General features: G+C 41.1%; 3 protein-coding genes across 11 annotated transcripts in view; 2 read left to right on the top strand and 1 right to left on the bottom strand.

Moving 5' to 3' along the window:
• The first annotated feature begins 36 nt into the window (after positions 1–36).
• cracr2ab (calcium release activated channel regulator 2Ab) lies at positions 37–16,730 on the top strand. 8 transcript variants are annotated; one of them, XM_067490479.1, is made up of 19 exons: positions 37–323; positions 1,052–1,422; positions 2,686–2,797; positions 4,019–4,208; positions 4,294–4,440; positions 5,330–5,420; positions 5,913–6,011; positions 6,185–6,372; positions 6,526–6,597; positions 6,713–6,761; positions 6,862–6,944; positions 7,208–7,889; positions 8,001–8,136; positions 8,611–8,692; positions 9,274–9,388; positions 9,625–9,726; positions 9,895–9,971; positions 10,068–10,159; positions 15,203–16,730. In XM_067490479.1, the coding sequence occupies exons 2-18, from the start codon at positions 1,270–1,272 to the stop codon at positions 10,153–10,155; spliced, it is 2,466 nt and encodes an 821-aa protein (XP_067346580.1). In that variant the 5' UTR covers positions 37–323; positions 1,052–1,269; the 3' UTR covers positions 10,156–10,159; positions 15,203–16,730. The 8 variants fall into 8 exon arrangements, 6 of the variants coding, with proteins under 6 accessions (XP_067346580.1, XP_067346581.1, XP_067346584.1 ...); XM_067490480.1 differs by lacking the exon at positions 15,203–16,730 and adding an exon at positions 10,969–11,108; XM_067490483.1 differs by lacking the exon at positions 15,203–16,730 and having other exon boundaries at positions 5,916–6,011; positions 7,301–7,889; positions 10,068–10,575.
• On the bottom strand, positions 11,071–21,608 carry prmt8b (protein arginine methyltransferase 8b). 2 transcript variants are annotated; one of them, XM_067490492.1, is made up of 10 exons: positions 21,080–21,608; positions 20,202–20,426; positions 18,805–18,960; positions 18,017–18,080; positions 16,724–16,866; positions 16,302–16,389; positions 14,853–14,968; positions 13,102–13,252; positions 11,842–11,963; positions 11,071–11,209 (listed from the first exon to the last, which is right to left on the bottom strand). In XM_067490492.1, exons 1-10 carry the CDS (start codon positions 21,146–21,148, stop codon positions 11,126–11,128), a joined length of 1,218 nt encoding a protein of 405 aa, XP_067346593.1. In that variant the 5' UTR covers positions 21,149–21,608; the 3' UTR covers positions 11,071–11,125. The 2 variants fall into 2 exon arrangements, with proteins under 2 accessions (XP_067346593.1, XP_067346594.1); XM_067490493.1 differs by lacking the exon at positions 16,724–16,866 and having other exon boundaries at positions 18,017–18,076.
• Positions 13,251–22,426, top strand: part of tspan11 (tetraspanin 11) — a 35,493-nt gene continuing 26,317 nt past the window's right edge. Inside the window, exon 1 of the mRNA XM_067490498.1 lies at positions 13,251–13,269. The gene's annotated coding sequence lies outside the window, so the exon portion shown is untranslated. The remainder of the gene's footprint in view (positions 13,270–22,426) is intronic.

The following is a 22,426-nucleotide window of genomic DNA, read 5'->3' as shown; positions in this document are numbered from 1 at the left end:
AATACATACAGGGTAGTAGTGAGTCTGCTGTTGTCATAGTCACAGGCAATGTAAATATGTTCCATACATGCAGCTTGCATAGAGTATTCAGTCTGCAGCCCTTTGTGTGTGTGTGTGTGTGTGTGTGTGTGTGTGTGTTTAGGAGCAGCATTTGGATGCAGGCTGCAAAGCCTCAGGCCACTTCCTCATGACATCACATGGTTGCAGAATGACTTGTCTAACATTCATCTGTGAGGCAAGACTTCCTAAACACAGCGCGGTCAGTGATCAGTTGATACTGAGAACAGCAAAAAGACCTCACTTTCTTTCATCATTTGCAAAAGGTAGGTCTTTTCCTATTGTTTCTGCTGTATTTAAGGAAGCAATTTGCATGTTATAGTGAAAGGAACTATGTGTGGTAGAAGAAATCTTTTTCCAAGAGCTTTGTGTGTCATTAAAGAAGACCCAAGTAAGCAGTAAGTAAGGTCTTACCTCACAGGGTGAAACACATGATATAGTACTAATAAGAGTCATTAAAAGAAAAATAGCCTGATGAGCATTTTAATCATTTTAATGTCTTATTTTTGTATAAGTTAATTTCTTGCTGCTTTAACATTTTCTATCTGAAGAGGTTATCTTCTTGCAATTGCCTCTCATGTTTCACTTCCTGCAACGTTTGCTACACAAACTGCACCAAAGATAGTAACAGAACAAGCAAGTCAGTGCTTCACAACTTTATTTGAGACATGTAGTTGAGATGAAAACAAGCATTTGTGAAGGCAGTGGGGGAATATGGCCTTGAATTCATCTGTGACTTTGCCGGTAATCGGTAATGGCTTTTGCAGGATTATGCCCTCGTGTGTTCTGTATGGCAGGGTATTAAAATAATCCTTCACTGCATGTTTACATACCTCTGTGAGTTGCTTGTTCCTGGCTTATTAGAAAAAGGAAGTACTATAGTTGCATTAATGTTCTGATTAATTGTGTAACCAACCTTTTTTCCGCTACCTTTTTCAAAATGCTACCATTTCTGTACGAACATGTATTTGTAACAACTCTGTCTATCTCACAGGAGCCTGCAACCACTTTTGAGTGCATTCATAGGTGACCTCTAATCTCATCATCTGATGCCAGTTCCTGTCTCTGTCATCGTGCTGACCGTAATAGCCCTGAGGCACTGGATACAGAGTCAGTGAGGAGGCCTGATGTCTGATCCCACTCCTGAATGCCACTGATGTCCAAGCTACTTGCACAGGGTGCCACTCAAGTGTCCTTAAAAAAGTCCCAAAGATGGAGGAGGAGGACAGGTCTAACGGATACGAAATACGCCCAGACAGGAAGGACTCAGACTGGGGTTACATCACCCCGCTGGACAAAACCAAGGAGTTCTTCCAGACCTGTGATGTAGAGGGCAAAGGCTTCATCACCCGCAAAGATATGAGGGTCAGGAAAGGAGAGTGTGTATGAGTGTGTCAGGTTTGGGAGGGGATGAAGCTTTAAGTGTTTCATCAGAACTGGCACCCACTCTACATTTCCCACAAGTAGCTCAGTTAGTGCTTCTAGATTTTCAAACCCCATTTGGATCCAATCCACACCAACTGAAGTGATATCTCTTCAGACAGTAGATCAGATTACACCTAGTTCCTTTCAGAGCTACAAAACTATTTATTCAACTTTCTTCACATGGTGTGGTAGTAGTAGTAGTGTGATGTGTAAAAGACTAATGTGTATAATTGGCTCATATTTCCTTTTAAGCTACTGAGTACTTGAATGTGATGAATATCTGTGAGGTCTTGATATTTTCAGAAAATAGTAACAAAAATTTGATAGTGCTCACTATGTCCAAACAAATATATATTTATGTAGTTTCTGTTATCCAGGAATCTTCTAAAATCTAGTTTTACAGTGGTTCGTTTCCGTAGATACACTTATTCTTTAACATTTCTCATTCTTTCTCTTAAAATGCACAAATGTTCTACAAATGCATTAAGCCTGCACTGAGAAGAACGATAGGTCAAGAGAACACGCTTTTACCTGTGACATAATCTAGTGTCCTGTGGCGCTGTAATGGCTGTGAATGGCAAGTAGAGAACACTTAGATTGATTCTCAGCCTTTTTTTCCCCCATGTTTTATCAGCATTGTTAAAGAAGCACTTCACCCACTCCACACTCTCCTAACAGCAGGAGAAGTGGTGGAGTAGCACCATTGATGGGAATGTTTATGAGTATAGGTTCAACTCCCCCACTCTCACACATGCACACGATTTCACTGGCTGACATGAAGAACACTGGCAGGAACAATACAAACAGGCCTCTTCAAAGCATTAACGGTGTCCGAGCTGTGCTCGCTGATAATTATGAAAGGGCTCTTTTGAGCCTCGTGCCTTTTGTTGCTACTGTATGTGTGGAGGGTGTCCAAGAAAAGCTCTGCTCCGTGACACATGAAACAGCCACTTTGTGTCAGTGTTTATTCTATGAAAGGGTTGAGTTACAGCAACACTGATGGCAGATTTTTATATGACAATCATTTATTTAGGTAGTGCTTCTACTGTACTAAAGCTAACTTTACATTTTATTTAGCCACTAACCATGTTCACAGTCCACCACATGTTTTATATTGTTCATCACTCAGGTGACATTCAACACAACAGCATTTAAATAGCCTGTGTGAATGTGTTCGTTTTATTTTTATTTTTTTCCTGGCAGAGGCTCCACAGAGAACTGCCTCTGTCTGCAGAGGAGCTGGAGGATGTGTTTGACTCTCTGGATACAGACCACACTGGTTACCTCACGCTGGAGACATTCTCCTCTGGATTCAGTAGGTTTCCTGCTGTCAGAGACCTTTTGCGTTATACTATTTTGATCTTAAAGCTACAGTATGGAAATATGGAAAGTAGAAATATGCTCCAATCCAGTCAGAGTAGACCAATTATTTGTCCTTGACTAGTACATTTTGTAGGATTTTTATTTATTGTAATTTTTGTGACAGGGACAATTATACCTGAGAGAGTGTGCAGAAAATGATGGAGCATGTTCGGCTGTAGTAGAGTTTAGCAGAGCAGAGAAGGGAAGCCTAGGCGGAGCAGAGGGGATTGATTTCGAAGGTCATCCTACTGCTAGTGTGATCCCCCAAAATTACACCTTGTAGCTTTAAGTCTAAAAAACTCTTTGTCATTTAACTTGAAAACAAACTACATGAAAATATCTTGAGAAGTAAAACCTAGACATCAAGCACCCACCAGTTATCTTTAACCAAATCTCCAGTCTGTCTCAGCGCAGAGAGAAATACACAGACAGACAAACATTCACGATCACATTCACACCCACAGGCAATTTAGAATCACAGAATAACTCAACACGCATGTCTTTGAATTGTGAGAGGAAACCAGAGGAAACCCACGCAAGCACTGGGAGAACATGGAAACTCCACACGCAAAGGCCACGGCTGGCTGACATTCAAACTTCTAGGTGTGAGGCGGCAGCGCTAATCGCTCGACCACTTTGCTGCCCCACAAGGAAACTGTGGACTCATAGTTAATTCAGAGAGGCACTGAAAATAATGGCATTTGTGAATATTCAAGATTAAGACATAATTACACTGCACACGCTAAAACACATTGTAACAGTACATTATGACAGTGATAATCACTCTGAATTGACTCAGTAATGTTTGTTAACATTATCCACAACACACTGCTTTAAAATGTTTTTGCATGTTTTTCATGGTCATCTGACGCAAAATAGAGGAAACAATCTGACTTGCAACAAATTGTTCTGATTCAACTCTCCTGCATTATCAAAGTGATATGATTTCAAAATACAAAAGTGTCCCATAAGTGAATGTGAGAGTGAGAGGCTTTCTCTGTATGTCTATATATGTCTGCACTGAGATAGACTGGCTAGACAGGATAAGTGGTTTAGATAATGGCCATAAATGTTTGAAATTCCATCAAGCTGTTATTAAAATTTCTGTTACAATGTTCCTGATGCTGCCCCCCATTAATGCATCCATACATCACTCTGTGTGGGTCTATCTCAGGTCAGTTCCTGCATGGCCGGAGAATCTCTGTCACCGATGACCAAAATCAGGCCTCGGGGCCTGTCTTCAGGGCCAAGGAAGCTTTATATCAGAGCCAATGGGAAGCCAAGCTGTCAGGAGAGGAGGACGAGGAGGAGAGACACTTCTGTATGCTGATGGAAAGCCTGGGGGCCAGTAATGTGTTTGAGGAGTGAGTGTAAACATTGCATCCACGGACACACATATATTTCGTGTTGCCATGTAATCTGTGGGTAAAAACATACATTCGTATCCAGTCCAGGTGACGTGCGCAGTCTTTGGGCCCAGCTCAGGCGAGATGAGCCTCACCTCCTGTCCAACTTTGAGGAGTTTCTGGCCAGGGTCACCCATCAAATCATAGAAGCCCACCAGGAGAAGAAGGAGATGGAGAGTGCCCTTCAGAGGTATAGGACAAAATACATAGACCTTAAATTACTTAAAAAAGAAGGACTTGATTTTTTTAGGCCTATATAGACAGGCATATAAGAAAAAAGGTGAGGTAAGGAATAAAAAGTGAAGGCAAACATTAGCATATGTTTCACAGAAAGGACGATCACAAACAAATGCAGTAACAGTGATGATGAACAACATTTCTCAGTTTGTTGCCATGCCTAAGGCATTCACATGTGCTTTAGATACCAGGAAGCAATTGTTCTTCTATCTCATTAGCCGGTGCGTCTTGATGTGTGAAAGAGAGTGGGCATGTTTAGATTGCTTCCCCATGCTGGGCCTGCAGCCAGAGACCATTCGCATGGATTTATGTGTAATTCTCTATAGAACATTTATCCGTGTCAAATGACCAGTAATCTGGAAGCAGGGTCTGACCACCTTCAGCCAGCGTGGAAACCATTTAATTCCATGTCTGAGGGGACAGCAGTTAGTATATTAGAAGCTTTATTCTTATAATATGCAGAGCAGGGTGTCAAATTGCAGGTGTGTGTACACAGACTGTGAGTTTCAATGTAGGTCTGTTATAAAATATGCATATAGTAGCTTTCCCATGGTACTGTATGGTACTGTGTAACAGCTTGTTATTCCTCTAGAATGTAATAATTGGCTGCTGGGTCTTAACAATTGTCAGAGGGAATGTAAATACCAATTAGTATTAGTGTGTGTGTGTTTGTGTGTTCAAGTATTTACATGTAATTAAAGGTGCAGAGAAATTGAAACAACCTAAGCTTAACCTCCACACAAGTACTATTTTGTTCCTATATCAGCTACACTGTCTTGTCACACTGCAGGTTTTTCATCAGATTACCATTATTTTAATAGTTGTACTGTCATTCTTCACAGGAAGTCTGCAACACATGACAGTGAGATCCGTCATTTATATGAAGCGATGGAGGCGCAAATCAAAACTGAGAAAGACAGACTACTGCTGAAGGTACAAGGAACACAATGAAACTCCATCAAAGCAACAAAAACATGTCAGAGAAATCAGTTCCTGTTCTTTGCAAAATCATTTTGTCGATTAATGTGTTTTGTTTTTGTTACTGCCCTTAAATGTTTAACCTTGACAGTGCAAAATGAGCTACTGTATATTCTCTGTTTAAAAGTACAAGGCTGCTCTCAAATTCACAAATGTTTATTTGTGCTAAATCTGTCTGTAACATACACATACAAGCGGATTTTGTAACATCACAACTAGCATGTAAGCCAATTATGATATGAAAGTTACTCAGAAACTTACACAAGTTTGATATGTTGACATTTGTAATACATAACCACTGGTCATAGAGTTAAGACTGTTCTGTGATTTAAACAATACATTTTGAATAATTGTTTAATAATTGTGTATTATGTGTGTCTTAAACTAAGTCAAGAGAGGTTCTTTAACCCCAATCACAGGACTTTAACTTTTGTTTTTCTGTCTTAGAAGGACACTGAGCGTCTTCAATTGCGCAGTCAGGACCTGGAGCACCAATTGATTTCAAAAGAGAGAGAGCTCGAACAGCTTTTCCAGAAGCAGAAAGGGGTAAAGACGTTGCAGAAACATGCACAGTTTGTCTTATTTTTCAGAATTTGTGCAAATGTGGAATAGTGTGATTGTGTTATTAAATCTTAACTTTCCCTGAAGCTGGACTGTTCCACTCCTGGTGTTATAACGTAGTGTAAGTATAGTCAGCCAGTATCTCCATTCCTCTCTAGTTAGAGCTCCAGTTCCACGAGCTGAACAGTAAGAAGCAGGAGAGCCATGTGGAAAACGTAAAGCTGAAGATGACCAATGACGAGCTGTCCCGAGCACTGCGGAGCACCAGCCAGGAGTTGGCGCTGGCCCAGGGACAGCTGGCCACGTTACATGAGCAGGCAGCCCGGCTGCAGCAGGAGAAAGAGATGTGGGTGCACACACTCACTGCACATCATTTGGTGTCTGTTGTATTAACACTATTTCAGATCCCTACATAGTATTTAGCTTATTCCTGAAAGAACATAGGATTTGCAAAATACATACTGTTGTTGAGACTGTCTGCCATTCGTTTGTGTTTAAGGGAAATGTACAGAGTGACTGAGGGACTGCAGAGAGAGAAGCAGAGTCTCATGAAGCAGCTCGACCTCCTCAGGTACAACAAGGACATAAAGCCTTTTTCACTGCTGCTGCAGTCTTAATTGGCAAATTCAGAAATCTGATTGCAGAGTAAGACGGTGGTATTTTCTATTTAAATTCTCTCTTCCCAGAGAGATGAACAAACATTTAAAAGATGAGCGAGACATGTGCTGTGGTGTGGTGAGTATGCATTTCATCGAGCTGCAGTGCAGCAGCATCTGACTTGGTATTGTCTGGCTAGTTAAAAAGCCGTATAACACATCCCCTCTGTTTCAACAAGCCTCGAACCTCACTCAGAAAGAAGCAGAAGCAGAGAGCTGGCCTTGCCAATGCATTTGATGACACCAGCCAGCCACCAAAAAGGTGATTTATTTAGCATCCCTACAGTCAAATCACCTGCCAGACACTTTCCTGTGTGTCAAAGAATTTCTTCTTTTCTGCAATTTAAAATCATATGCAAAAGGAGGAAAAACAGAGGATACATGATTATAAACTCTCCCAAAAATCAACCGCTTTCACTTTAATTATTCGTATTATTAAAATCAGAGACATTTGAGAGCTTTGGCATCATCACATCTCAGTCGAGTGAGTTCATCCAGTATATCCTCTGTTTCTCCTTTCCAAAGAGCCCCATTGTTGGTGGATGGGTCCTACCAGTCTCTGGAGGCCTTACCTATAGAGCACCTTCAAATCGTGTTTGTTGCTTCCTCCTCCTGCAGTGAGGATGACACCACCATCACTTCTCCCTCCTTCACCACCACTGTTAGCCCCTCAACGTGTCAACAACGCCCTACGGCAAAGAAGAACTCCAGCTTAGCCAACGTCTGCGCCAACTCCACTCCACCCAAAGTGCACGACGTTAAGCCCAAGGCCAAAAAATCCCAAAGCAAGGTGGGTGCTGCTAAGAGGGTGACGGGGAAAGACAGAGAAAGAGTGAACAAAGTGGATTCTGGGAAGAAGACAGAGGTGGAAGAGGAGGTGTTGGACGCCCCTCCAGATGGATGGCCTCTCCGTCGGGTAATCTCCATTGAGGAGGATCACCTGCCGCACCTGCTCCAAGGTGGTCCCCAGCCTCTAATGCACCAGCTCAGTGAGGAGGAAGATGAGGAGGACAGTGAGGAGGAAGAAAAAGCCCAAAGTGATTCTGAAACAAGTACTGTCATGGCTGTTGACCTGTCTGCAGTCCCACCGTCAAATCACCTCCCAGTGTTGGCAAAGGCTCCTCCAGCAAGGAAATCTCGTTTTTCAAGGGCAAAGAAGGCGCCGACATCTCCCAGAGGACAGCCTGTCGGGAAGGAGACTCAGCATGTATGTCCACAGCTTTGGCACATTACCGTAACACAACATTGTTTAGGTGAACCATACCAAGGCCACTTCATTGATCTTTCTTCTGTGCCTGCGTTTTCTTTACATCATAAGGCAAAAGAAGGAGCACTGTTTGCTCCGGACCGTCTCTTTAAGGTGGTCCTGGTTGGAAACTCTAGTGTTGGCAAGACTTCCCTGCTCCGCTCCTTCTGTGAGGGCCGTTTCCACCCTGTCACAACTGCTACTGTGGGTAAGATAGACACTGTAATAAAATACATGACATATTATTATATTTTGTGCATTGCAAAGTTTCATTGGTTGTCGAGCTAATTCAAACTGTAATACTGAATACGTCGCAGGGCGACATCACATGAAAGGGCTTTGTGAAGTCACACTGCCTGTCTAAACGACCTGGCACACATGCTGCAGATTATGTCACTCCTGATGAAGTTCTTTCATTTGCTTTCATCTTTCTTAATCTTTACTAGAGCCTTGTTATGTCCACTTTGTCCCCCCCCCTCCTTCTCCAAAATGAGGCAAAGTCCGTATCCCACCTCACTAGACCCCCTGGTGGCAATTTGTTTTGTCAGTTCACTCTGGCAAAAAGGAAGAAAAATGTAATATTAGAAGTTACTACATGTTGTAATATTCCAACAATGAACATAAGCAAAAACATTTATAATTATTATTGATCTCATAATTGTGTTTTATTATACCAAACCAGGTATTGACTACAGTGTGAAGACATTAACCCTGGACAATGTGCAGGTAGCCATGCAGCTTTGGGACACAGCAGGTCAAGAAAGGTGAGTTACTGTTTATTTTTTTAGATAGAAATACAAAATAAATACAACCATAAGATAATATAAATAAAAACATAATGCAATGTGTAACTTTGAAAAAAAATTGAAAATTACTAAAATAAATTTATGGAGACCTGTTTCTACCACTGGGGAGAAAAAAAAGATCATATATGACTTATTAGGTCCAATTAATAATAATAATAATAAATAAATAATAATTTAGTACAGTAAGTCAAAATAATGACATCCATAAAGTCATAACTTGGAATCTCAAAATAATGAGATACTTTTTGGTGCTAAATTGCCAGTGCAAAAAAAACAATTTATTGTTTATACAATACATCTATAGTAATAGTTCTTTATTCACACTATGTACGTGTAGGTAAACCTTGTTCATAAGGATGTTAATGTATTTTTTCGAAATGTAACCGCAATTAAAGGGTATTTCTCTATACGTTTAAAGTAAACTAAGCCTAATGGAGTGAGTAGAGAAATTCGAATTGGAAACATCGTTTCAGTCTAGCGTTACAGCATTCAGTAGGTGCAGTACAGAAGGTAAGTGTGAATCCTGTCATGTGACACAGGTACCGCAGCATCACCAAGCAGTTCTTTCGCAAGGCCGATGGTGTGGTGGTGATGTACGATGTCACAGTGCAGGAGAGCTTCAAGGCCGTGCAAACCTGGCTCATCAACGTTCAGGTCTGACTTTCTGCGAGGTCTGTTTTTTCTTTTTCTTTTTATGCGTGAAGCTGGAGGATTGACGTAGCTATATTTTACTTGGTGGGTTTCAGAACATTTTTATTATTCAAAAATGAATTTGAATTTGCATTTCAGCAGTGTAATATGTCAAAGTAACGCTGTTGAGTTGCATTGTGGGAACTGTAGCATGCAGTGCTACCACCCCAATAGTGAATTCCTGGATTGTTCTTTTTCAGGAAGCTGCAGGAGAAGGGATACCCATCCTCCTGCTGGGAAACAAAATGGACATGGAAGGAGACAGGGAGGTGTCGTTTAAAGACGCTGAGCAGCTGGCTTATGTGAGATTCACTAAAAGCTCACATATTACTGATTTAAATAGTTTAACGTGTTTTTATTACTCACACACTTACATTTTATATAATTCTAATACTATAATATAAGTTAATAAGAGTTATTGACTTATGCACATGACCCCCACTACTTTTTTGTTCCCGTACCCTGTGTAGGGGAACAAGGTGATGTTCTTTGAGGTCAGTGCCTACACAGGAAAGAACGTCACAGAGTCCCTGACACACCTAGCTAGGTAAGAACCAAAACACCAATCAACCCAGTGTGTAAACTAACTAACCCCGGACAGAAAACTGACCAATGTTCACCTTCTCATACTGTCTTTGATAAGAGTGCTAATGGAGCAGGAGGACAGGGTGAGAGACCCAACAGTCATCCTTAGTGCTCATCCAATGAAGAAGAAAGCCTGCTGCAAGTGAAGACGTGAGTGATGGACAAAACTAATTCCGAGGTGCCAAATCCTTTTTGGACTAAGTGTTCAAAGAGGTATCAGTGTTAGACTGGTGTAATGTCCTGATCATAGATTAAACAAGGTTAATTTCAAATCTTAATTTCTCTGCACTTGTCCGCTGTAGTACACTAAATGTTATGTAGTTGTATTTTTTATTGAAGCTAAAACTGAAATAAATTATTTGAAATTCCTTTAGTAGTAGTTTTAAATAAAAAATCAGGAAACATATTTCCTTCATAGTTTATTCACCATCATGTTTGACACTTTTTATAGTCTTTATCATAGTGGTTCTTCACATACTGCAACAGCATTTGTTAGTTCTGAGGCATTGTTCATATTTGATCTTGCACCAGAGTACAGTCGTTTTTAATTATCATCCGTTGAAATAGATCCGAAATTAATAAATTATATTTCATCTTCCCGCAGTCAATGAAGCAACACACGTTCACATGCAAGTAAATTATGAAATAACACAATTAATTACTGTACTCTCTATACATTTATACAAGGCATAATAAATATTAAACGACTAAAAGACTACTGGGACCCTCTCGACATCTCACAGATCAATGCTTTTCAATTAGCTGCACTAACAATATAAAGAATCATAAATGCTTCTCAGTTCATACTCATTGAATTCATTAAATTCCCGAGAAACTAGTGAAAGACATCAAGTTCATTTAGGATGTTACATTCAACGATGTGCCCGAGTCGATCAAGTTGGTACACATGATGGCACTATTGCTGTTAGGTGTTTGCCTAATCTGATGACATCACTTAGGTGCTGGCGTGGTGGCATTCAATCAGATGTGTCTGTTCGCCGTTGTTGGCTGACTGGAATGCTTGTTAAAGAGCCTGTGCCCTCCCCTTCTCCACGCAGGACCAGAGGGGCTGAGGGAAAGGTCCGCACCGGGGCCTCGTTGTTATTGTTGTTGTTCCTAATGCATTTTATAGTCATGGGAGATGGCAGCCTCACATAGTTGACCTTTAAAGTCCAGCTCCAGGGTAAACTCCAGGTCACGCTACCAAAGATGGAACAAGAACCAAGAAATTATGGGCAGAAATATCCACTTTGTGTAACTACAGCCACACAACACATGCATTTAATCCAGAAGTGACAGCAGCTGAGTGTACTTAACAACAGATATGAGGCACTTGTGCTTTAAGTTTATATCACATTCAATAAACTTTTTACAGCACTACAATCATTTGAGAGTCGTAGCTGTTTTTCAGATTAGGATTCGCATACAGAATATATGGAAGTACAATTATTTGTATTGTTTATTTTCTATAAACTATTTAAGAGTATTAAATGGCTAAAAGTAACTGCAATACCAGTAATACTACTACAATAATACAGTCTATAATGTATATTAGTCTAATGTTCAAATTTTCTCTATTACTTTGATAAAATTAAAACTTTTTTTGCTAATGCTAATTTGTCATCTTTACTTGAAGGAACCATACTTCACTTTCTGGAAGACATAAGTAGAGTGATAGAGACATCCAGCAGCTACTTAGCTTAGCACAAAGAATAAAAACACGGCTAAACTGCTCAACTGAGTCAGTTACCCTAGTAAACAATCTGTTCCCCTCGAAAACTGTTCCAATTTAAACATTTGATAATTTGGTGCACGTCTGTGATGAGTCTTACCACATTCTTCTCATTGGGCCTCACTGCAATACTGCCAAAGATCTCTTCTCCCTTCTTGACAGTGAGATAGTCCTCTAAGTAAAACACCGTCTGCTTCCAGTGTGTGTTGGGAGCATCTGGAGCTGAGCATAGAAAGAAGAACATAAGAGAAAGGGAACATAACGTGTGTGTGTGTGTGTGTGTGTGTGCAGGAGCAGGAAGTAAATTGTTTTAAAAAGACGATAATGTAGATGTGAAGGACAGATCGTGACAGGTAGTGATAAAAGAAGAGAAGATGAACTAGGGAAGGATGGGAAGGGGGACATGGGAAATTAAAAGCTTTACTGAATCATTCTGGTGGACACTAAATTGCCTTGGCATGTTGACATAGAAGCAAAAAACAGCAAAGCGGCTAAACTTCGCTCACCCAGTGGGAGAAATACAGAAGCTGATAGGAGAGAACTCCTTCAGTGATGCTCGGCCTCACACCCAACGGACACAGCCAAACATAGAACCTCCTCTACACAATATTATGTAAGCATTGGATGCATGAATGTATTAACATAAGGTTACATAACAATTTAGCTCAACCACACCTTAACAAGAGCACTTGGTGATTCTGCTGCTGCAAACACCAGATTGGCTCATGTAACACCAGCAGGGTGTATTTTTAATCGAAACGGATGTTACGCTCAAAAAAATGTGCGTTCAAGAGCTTTGGAAGCTTGACGGACAAGTGTCTGCAGGGTTCATGTACTTCCATTGTTTTTCCCGTCTTACTACAATTCATCAATTGTTTTTTTGCAATGAGATCTAGAATTCATATGCTCTCCTATAAAAAGCCATGTTCTGTGTTTTCACACAGAGTTTTATTTTATGAGCTAAACTAAAATGTGTTGGAACTATTTGAACATTTGCTTCCTCATTTGAATCAGGATTTGAATATTGAATATTTATGCAGGAGTGACCCTGTGAATGTTCTGTTTCTCTACTACTGTGGGGAGATTATGCTGTTGCCATGTCTGGTATCCTGCAAAGTGCTGAAAGACAATACTGGGAAGTGTGGTCATCTATTTCTATTTATACTTCACAAGTACAAAACAGAGTGAGCTCTACTATATAAACACCAGAACCTTTATTTATATCCATTGTATGAGGGTGGAGGCAGCACGTCATGAGTAATTCGGCCCCCGTCATACTAGCATTGAGGGTTAATAAGAAATTATAATTGGGTGAAACAGAAGTGTGAGGGTGGCACGATGAAGATGCCATTCGCCTAACCAGTGGAAAAGCCGGTCTTCTTGTGACATTTCGTGAACTCGATGTTAAAATAAGTAACCAGGGCATGGACATAATCGTTGCGCTGAATCTGCAGACAGAAGGCTGAGGTGAAGGACAGGTCCTCTGGCTTCACAGTGTAGATGTCGACTTCCTGGAAAAATGCAAAAGGTTTTGGTGATTTTTTTATTTTTTGTAAGGACAATTTTAACAGCAGCACAGTAATTTAAAGTTACAAACAAAACACACTTTGTCACTCCTAACGTGTCATCTTTTACACACATGCAATACATTTACTGTATATGTCAATCTGTCTTAATTATTCACCATCATTTTTGTGTGCGTGTGTGTGTGTGTGCGAATTGTGCGAAAGCCCACAGGTTGAATCACGGCTGGCGAATGAAGCTTGCTCGCAGTACACATGCTGTGTGGGTGTCCTCACTCGAGCCTACAAGGGAGGGAGGTTGTGTGCGTGTGTGTGAGAGAGAGTGAGCAAACGCAGTGTCTATATCAAGCACTGCCTTATGAATATGGCCACAAATTTAGGTATCACATTTTGCTACCTGCCAGGTCACAGTGGGTCCAAAATAGAAGAGGAGCAGGTGTGTTTCTGCTTTGCATGTAGATGATGTTGTATTTGAGAAGACAGAGGGAGATTTTCCACTGCGAACTGTTCATCTCTCTCCTCCTATTGGGCTACGGATTGCTCGGCCGTGTGGTGTCAGCATGACAGATTGTGATTTAACACCTCTGTCCTTTCCAATGATACCAGGCCAGTATCATATACAGCAAATTGTAGGAAGGGAGGAAAAAAACTGCCCCTGGGAGGAACTTTGTAATTTTAGAGTGTGAGGAATGAGTGGCGGTTTGAATTAAGACGGTGCGATGGCTGGCAGCAGGGGAATGGGTGAAAAAGCCCTGAATACTTACAAGTGGAGGACATGCAGGCAGGCAGAATTCATTTCATAGCATGTCACTAACAACTAGTAACCACCTCCTAACCTAACAAATAAGTAAAACAACATTTTTCAACACAGAACAAGGGCTCATGCTTGATCCAGGGCACAGAGAGCCCAGTTTGTTCCTGCCTGTGACTCAATCCTTGCTCTTATTTGACATTTCACCATCGCACAGAAGGACAGCGCGACCTCCCTATTCACTCAGACTAGTGAAGCCCAACATTGGTTCAATCAGAGAATGTGACAGATGATGAAGCTGAGCAGAAGTCAGAGATTAAGAAGAAAAGCTACAAAAGAAATGAGAAAAAAAATGCAATTAAAGAGGCAAGGAGAACGAGCAATGAAGATTTTAGATAGTAAACATAGAAAACATCATGATATAAAGCAGGAGAAGAAACGACGAAAGAGGAAAAGCAATGAAAAAGCAATGAAAAGAAAGGTAAAGGTACTGTAGAGGGAACAGACACGAAAGCCATCACCACTCTGAATGCTCTTATCCTCTGTTCATTTGTGAGATGAAAGACGAGCCCCTGTTGTATCTTCAAGCCTGGACACAGAGCCAAAGACTTACAGCTTTCTATAAACTCTATTATGTACTAGAAAATAGTCCCAGCAAACAGAAAACATTCTGAGACTGAGAGGGATTGATAGCAGTCTCTGACTTTTATTTTTAGGAATTCATCTATGTGTGGCAGAAAACAAATGATGAAAAACTTGTTTGGATGTGGGTTTTAAGTATAAAACAATACAGCATGAAAGACTGAGCTGTGCATTTGCATGGACACACAGTCTGACCTTTAGGAGGCAGGAGTTCGTGACCACCTGCTTGGGATCTACCACGTCCACCAACGGTTCTTTGATGGCCACGTTGCGAATGCAGCTCATGTCGAACCCATACACGTTCTCCCACCCTGTGCACACACACACATAAACATCTAAAACACAGCTAGACATGCTAATATATGAACGCAGTATGTGTTCACTGAATTTCTACTTTTCAAATTTTCTTGCACTTTGCGAAACTCATTTTTCTCTTTTTGTGCCAAGCTGTCAGCACAAAAAAGGTAGCAGAGAAAATAAAAGAGAGCGCTTAACCCTGCCAGGAAGGACATTCCCGCGCTCATGCTGTCTTTCTGTCTATCCAGGGCCTACGTGGAGAAAGACAAGCCCTCCTGAAAATAGACTCCAGCCTCCTCCACCTCCTCCAGCATGTCTGGCAGCCTTTTTATTATAATTTGGGCTCCATCCCTCCACTCAACCTTGCTTTGTCAGGGGGCCGAACATTAAGACTGTATGATGAGAAGGTGCAATATGCCACCGACGCAGAAGGAAACTAAAAATAACAGCACAAGGATTTGGGTCGACTTCGTTCTTTAGGAATGTGTGTGGAATTAGGTACCTTTATGTGCACGCCTAGATGTAGCAGAACAGAAAAAGCCACATGTGCAGTAAAAGGAAACTCAGTAGAAGGTATTGACCCACATTCTATGTTGCTGTGCAAGGGAGAGTGGAACCTTTAATTCTGGGACTCTGATCTGGATCACAATGTTAAGCACAGCAGTCCTGCTGTGACAGCTATTTGAGCACATGGCGTGAGTTTAGAGCAGAGAATGCACTGTAGCATAAACTTAACCCGCTAGTTTACATGGTTTTACCCCCTCTGGGTTTACCAAATATGTTGTATATGTATTTTAAACGTCGTTTAAATGACTTTTTGGCATTATAACCTACAGTAGCCTGCCCTGCTTAGTCTGTTTAGTTAATGTTAACCCTGTTGCTTGATCACTTGTACAAAAAGTCTGCAGAGCAAGTCAATTTTTCAACATATTATTATTTACAAACCCAAATTTGATAACTCTATTGACCAACATTAAACAGTTTGCAGTAATACATTACAGCAGGCTAATGTATTTCCTCAGCTTTTTTAGTATCCTTTAGCAAAGTCTCACTACTTTCAGTGATTTGCTTTCCAGCTGCAGGAACTAAATCTAAAAGCTCTCATAAATCCAAGGTGCGCGTACCCAACTACCTACCACCAAACAACATCCTGGCAAAGCTTTAGCAACTATAGGTGAATAAAGTGATATATTTGGAGCAGCTAAAGAGCCGGACATTCAGCTTATTAACAGGCCATACGTCTTTACATATTGATTTCACTTTGTCTGCAAAGTGATCATTAATTATTCACAGCAAAGAGGGAGACAGAGAGAGTCAGAGGCAAAAACATGGAAGTGAACTACTCACAGTGAATCTTGAAGTCCTTGTACTGCCGGTCTTCAATTGCTACCACATAGAGAGCAGCTCTGTCAGGGAACATCAGGCCTCCCGGTTTCTGGACACAATAGCAACTTCAAATGTCAATGCACACACTAGAAAGCCCGTCCATATTCTTTATTGTTCACACAATATGCATGGCATGTAATTTAAGTTCACATGTGCCGAGGTCAAAGCCTGCCGGCAGCTACTGTGCCGAGAAACCAGATAATTCATGAATGACTTCATCATCTGGCCAGTAGACATTTAAAAGCAAGCACACATTAAATCTGCTCCTTTATCACTTTCTGGCGTGTTTATGTTACGAAAGCCTTACTATATATGTCCAGCAAGCCACACACACACAGTGAGCTCGAGACTCCCCGGCGGCGCCTCCAGCTGCGTCAACATACCAGCCACTTGTCCCTGGCGAAGATGACGGTGTTGAGCATGGACTCATAGAAGAGGCAGTAACCCATCCATTCTGAGATGATTATGTCCACCTTCTCCACAGGCAGCTCCACCTCCTCCACCTTTCCCTTGAAGATGGTAATGACTGCAGTGTGGAGAGCCACAAAACAGCTGGAACTAAATTACTTCCCGGCATCTTTGTCATATTAATGGAAACTGGACAATGGCTCTTTTCTCAGTTGACATTGTTTTTAAGCGTTGGAACTACTATAAATTATTAGAGGTTAATTACTGTGCTCATCTCAAACCTGAATGTTTTACGCACATCTGTTTTTCTGTTTTACATTCTGGTCTCTTTCCTCCATAGAGATACGGGGAGATAGACTTTATAAAGAAAAACAACTTACTTATCTAATACAGTAGAGGATTCAACATGATCATGGTTGGTAATTACACAAAAATACACTAGGATAAACATTACTTCTGTCTGTAATTGGGTAGAATATGTGGAAGTAGTTGAACCACTGCATTGTTTTGAAAACTTTAAGACACATTGCAGCGTAATGATATATTATCTTCAACAAGGAAAATCCATCTAAGTTAGACATCTTGTTTTGGTATTTGCGAGAAGAATGTATGTATAGACAGTACACAGAAGACGTATTGATGTTAGTAAACTGAAAAAGCTCATGAAAACACATTGTCTCTGCAGAGGTCTTCATAAATTCCACTCAGTCCTTTTTAACTGTTATGCGGTTTAAAGATGTAATTTCCTCACTAATGCATATAATGCAACTCAAACACCTTAAGGACCACTGTGTTTTTGTTAATTTCTATAGCTGCATCTAATCAGCACGGACACTTATTAAATGACTAAGATTAAGAGTCATTACTATAAAAATAATGGTCTGTACATTAGAGATTGGCTTTGAGTTTTAATGCCCGAGTTGTAAATATAAAAGATGCACCATAAACAGCCTAATTTCAAATGTGCACATTAGGAAACCAACTGTCTGTTGCCAGGTTTACATCAGTAAAGTTCAGAATGTGGCATTTCACAGATACAATGGTAACCACGATCTGATTGATGGCCAAGATTATAGTTATTTGACATCAGAGATGAGCTGCCAGTTAACCATCAGAACCGTGACTAATATTGTCGAGTGTGAAGGTAATGATGGAAATATGCAGATTCTTCACGCTATTTCTAACCCAGATGTCATTGCACTGCTCTGCATTCAGACAGATGGATGTATAGGATGATATACTAGTAACTGAAAACCACTTTGACTTACCGTTGTGTAAGTGATTCGATTTGATAATCTTCTCTGAATATTCAGATATACTTGAACATTCTATCTGTAGGAACAAGGACAAAACCACAGACTATGTTAGAGGGTCTCTTCATGTCTGCAGCAATATCTACACTCCTTATGATCAAAGTGTTAAAACATATTTTTGATTGCCAAAAAATAATAATAATAATAATAATTTTATAGCATGTGCGTAACCAACAGGGCGTTATCTACCATATTCCCTCTCTGTATACAGTAGGTTGACCTTTGGGGTAATATCCAAAGGACACATTTAATCAAACTCTGCTAATGTCCCTGCTCCCTCATCTCAACCCCTGCGCTGCATGAAAATGAATATATCATTTTGCTCTGCCATCCATAAATGTAATACAGTATATGAATCATACATAACTGTGGAAGACACCCCAGGTAATGTATAACCTGTGATATGCAGCCCTGCTCTAAAGGGAGCCAGATGTCTCTTATTGCCTCTATGTGCCAGATTGTCTGAGAGACATTACCAATTTATGGCTATGACTGGCCCCTCAGATGAATTTTAAAAAGGAAAAGTATGTGTATGTGTAAGTATGTACGTGTGCAATAGGACCAAGGAAAGTCCACGGAGGAGATAAAAAATGTGGCCGCAGAGCCAGATTCCATGTTTAATTTGGACCCTGAATGGGTGTGTGGCTTTCGTCTCTCAAAACGATTTCAACAAAAGCGGAGACTGTTCGATAATCACAGTGAAGTATTTGTTTGTGGTCAACGGGTGCATCTGTCTGCCTCACCCCGTACACGTGCTTGGCACCAGCATTGGCGGCGAACATGGAGAGGATCCCCGTGCCGCTGCCAACATCCAGGACGATTTTATCCTTGAACACATGCTTGTTGTGGTACATCGCGTTCCGATAAGTCAGCGTTCGCACCTCGTCTTTCAACATCTCCTGTTCAAATTGGAGACAAAACGGAGATTTCATAGCTGTGATGATATTTTCAGTCGTGAATCACATGCAAGCCCCTGCAGAATTTATACTGAGCTGCTACAGGCTCCCCAGGGATTCATAAAAAAGCTCATAGGAATCCATGTTGCACAATGCTACTCAGTGAGTATAACATGGCGTAGTGGCGTGTCATCATCAACATGAGAACACATATTTGAAACCCAGTATTTAGGCCAAAAACCTTTATGACAGCAGCTGAGCTCCTAGAAATAGACAGGAGTACAACACAAAGCCTTTGGGGACTGCCTGATAACCATCTCCCAGAGCCCATTCACATATCCCACTTTTTTTTTTTCTTGCTTTTCGCTCGTCTAATCAGGACACTCTCTTTGTCTGCAAGCAGACAAAAACCTGACCCACATGCTAAATATGGACACTCTTGAAAAAAGGTCTATATGTCCCCAAACGTTTCCACCACCGCCCCTACACAGATGAAGGTTATTAGTTAGGGTAGCAGTTCATTGCGAACGACTGTTACAGTGGACCTGAAGTGGTGCTAGCTGATGATGGAAATGTCTTTTGTTAGGTAGGAGACATGCTCCAGTAGAGTAGTTAAGTCAGCAACTTTCTGTTTCCCCACAAGGTATCAATCTCTAACACTCTGAGACCTCTGAGTTTTGTGTTTTAGATTGATTTTAATTTGTAGATTTGGCTCGTTTTGATATTTTTAAATGAAGTGTGTTTGTTTGTATATGCGAATAAGCAGCTTTAAATTTTACTCTTCTGAGATTTGTTTTAGTTATTGTATTTTAAATCTGTGTTATACTATGCAAAACGGTTTGGACAGTGAAGGAGGACTTTGTACTCATCTTAGCCTGTATTTACACTTTGCCTCATTCATTATTTTGTTGCTTTTGCCACTTGTTTGGGATTAAACTTAGATTGTGTACTGTCAGCTTATAAGTGAGTTTTTTTTTTTTTTTAAATCCACTGAGGATTTGAAATAAAAGGTCTGTATACCAAAGGTTTTCAGTTATGACAATATGTAGATCACTACCAAAATCCAAACCTATCTGTTCATAGAAATCTGTTTTGATTAATTCACCTGAGGTTTTTGACACATTCCGCTGAGAGTAAATCAGTGCAGGGTGGACTGTGAAAGAGCCTTAGGTTAAACAAACCAGATGGCCTCCAGTGTCATTCTTATTTAAGCAAAGGAAAGTTGCTGCTCTTCACCTGCCTACCTCGTGTATGCCAAAGTGGGCGTAAGAGTCAAAGTAGTAGTCTCGAGATGTCATTTCCTCAGGGCTGATGAACTTGGCAATCTTGCCTCTACCAGGACAGGTGGACAGGGCTGCTACATGAGGCGTATGAGGGATGCAGGGCACATGGTGGGTAGTAGGCACTGGTTTGGGCAGTGGGGAGGGCTGTGCAGATTGAGAGAGAGCGGATGTGACGGGCTGTTGCCGCTGTTACGGAGAAAAAAGAAAGTAAGTGGTGGTTTGCATTAAGAATAAGAAAATACAGACATTAATGGATATACCACCAATGAGTTAGTGACGACTGAGGATCATGTTAGGCAATTACAGACGTGCAAAGGTGATTTTAAGTGAGAGAATGTGCCTTTAAGTTTCTATGGGCCATGTCGGGCCAGTGTTACAAGCAGGTCGGATAGGAAACACATAATTATGTTAAAGCAGCAGTTAAAACGCATGGCCTCTGTAATGCCATAGATGGAGACTCCTGCACAAATTAGACACTCGTGGAAGAGCCGGCAAAAGGTGCACGTTCCGTTTCAGCACCAAGGACAGCGGACAAAGCCACGGCCATTTACGTCCATGCATCGAACGCGTGGACGGAGCGTTTCACGACACTGCAAGTCCTGTGCATGCACGGTCACTGGTATTACTACACACGAGCCTGGCTCGTACATGCGACTACGTGGATCATCCGTTGCATCTGCAGGACAATGGAGAAATGCACTTTTCTTAATGTGGCTACAATCATGAAAACACACATACAGACGATGGTAAAGTCATGCGTGTGTTCCGCACGATAACAAGCAGACTGTGAGTGTCCCGGTGCCGCGGTTACCGGGTGCAGGACACCACAAGGTCCCTACCTCCGAGCTGTCCGCCTCCGCCATCTTCCGCCGTAGCAACAAACAACGCGACGAATGCCTGGGTCCCATGAGAGCCGACGAGATTTAGGCTACAACTCTTTTAAGTGTGCGAAGGGTCTGAATTCTTAATACAAACGTGTCAAAAAAGGGGGGGAAAAAAAGTAAAACAACACTAAGCCACCGACTGTGTGGCTTGAATAACCGCAAATATGATATAAGTCGTGAGGAACGAGTGTAGGTGTCACAGTTTCGGATAAATTAGATCCATTCCCCGACAAAAGTTGTTAAATGGGTTTGCGCGAGGTGAAACGTCCAGTAATCCATACTGTAAATGTGATACAGGTTGTTTCAGTGGGAGGACTCGGGATGGCAGAGCCGTCCATTGGCTGGAGAGACCGTGTTGCGACTGAAAGGTTGCAAGTTTGATCCCAGCCGAAGTCGGCGTGTCCATTAACAACCGTGCGCCCCGTTTAGGTGTCCTCTTGCAAGAACCTGCTAAGCGAGAAAAAGTGTCCCCCCCCTCCGCCCCCAAGACCAGAAACGCACCCAGCCGCTCGTAAACAAGAACTCCACAGCGGAAAACGCTTCTTTTCCTCCACTTCATGTGGCTCAATGCAATCCGTCTCTTCTCGTGCGCTGTGGGAAGTCCTTTGCGTAATCCCGATGGGGTTTCCAGCGAGAAAGTTCCGAGGTGTTCAAACTGTATGTGCCAACTGCTATTACACACGAAACCCTCAACGGGGAATTACATAAAGAAATGAATTAATTAAAACACAGCTTAACGACAGAAAAGAAAAATATCTTCCCAAAACTGACACGCAGAGAAGCGAGCTTCTCAGTCGCTTGCTTATATAACGTAAGAAATGTGTTGGAAATAATTACATTATAGCATTATTTCCGATTATATTTCATTTTCAGGTAGTCACAGGTGTGCAGGTTTGCTCAGTAGCTATAGCCTATCAGAATCGAGGAACGGCTTTACGTAAATAATCAGTGCGTTTCGGAGACGAGTTCACCCTGAAGAGAATGTCATGTTGTTTCATAGAAATCTACAGCAACGAGATTATAATAATTTTACTCACTTATCATTCTCAAAAAGTAAAAAACAAACAAACAAAAAAATTTAAGTCCACTTCAATGTTGTTATTATCCATATATTTTTGTGTAGACTATGTACAATTTCAATGTTTCAATCATTACCATTCCACACAATTTACTCTAATCCTAAAGAACATAAACCCTCAATTTGACTCTCCAAAAGTAAAAGAAATAGCTTTGTAAAGGAGTGTTCAAATTCAGAGTTTTAAAAGTCATTATAAAACCCACCATTCACACTTTGTAGTGTAT

This window comes from Channa argus, chromosome 21 (genome assembly GCF_033026475.1).
Source record: "Channa argus isolate prfri chromosome 21, Channa argus male v1.0, whole genome shotgun sequence".
NCBI lineage: Eukaryota > Metazoa > Chordata > Actinopteri > Anabantiformes > Channidae > Channa > Channa argus.
The sequence above is the reverse complement of the archived record's forward strand: the minus strand, read 5'-3'. Positions and strand labels throughout refer to the sequence as shown.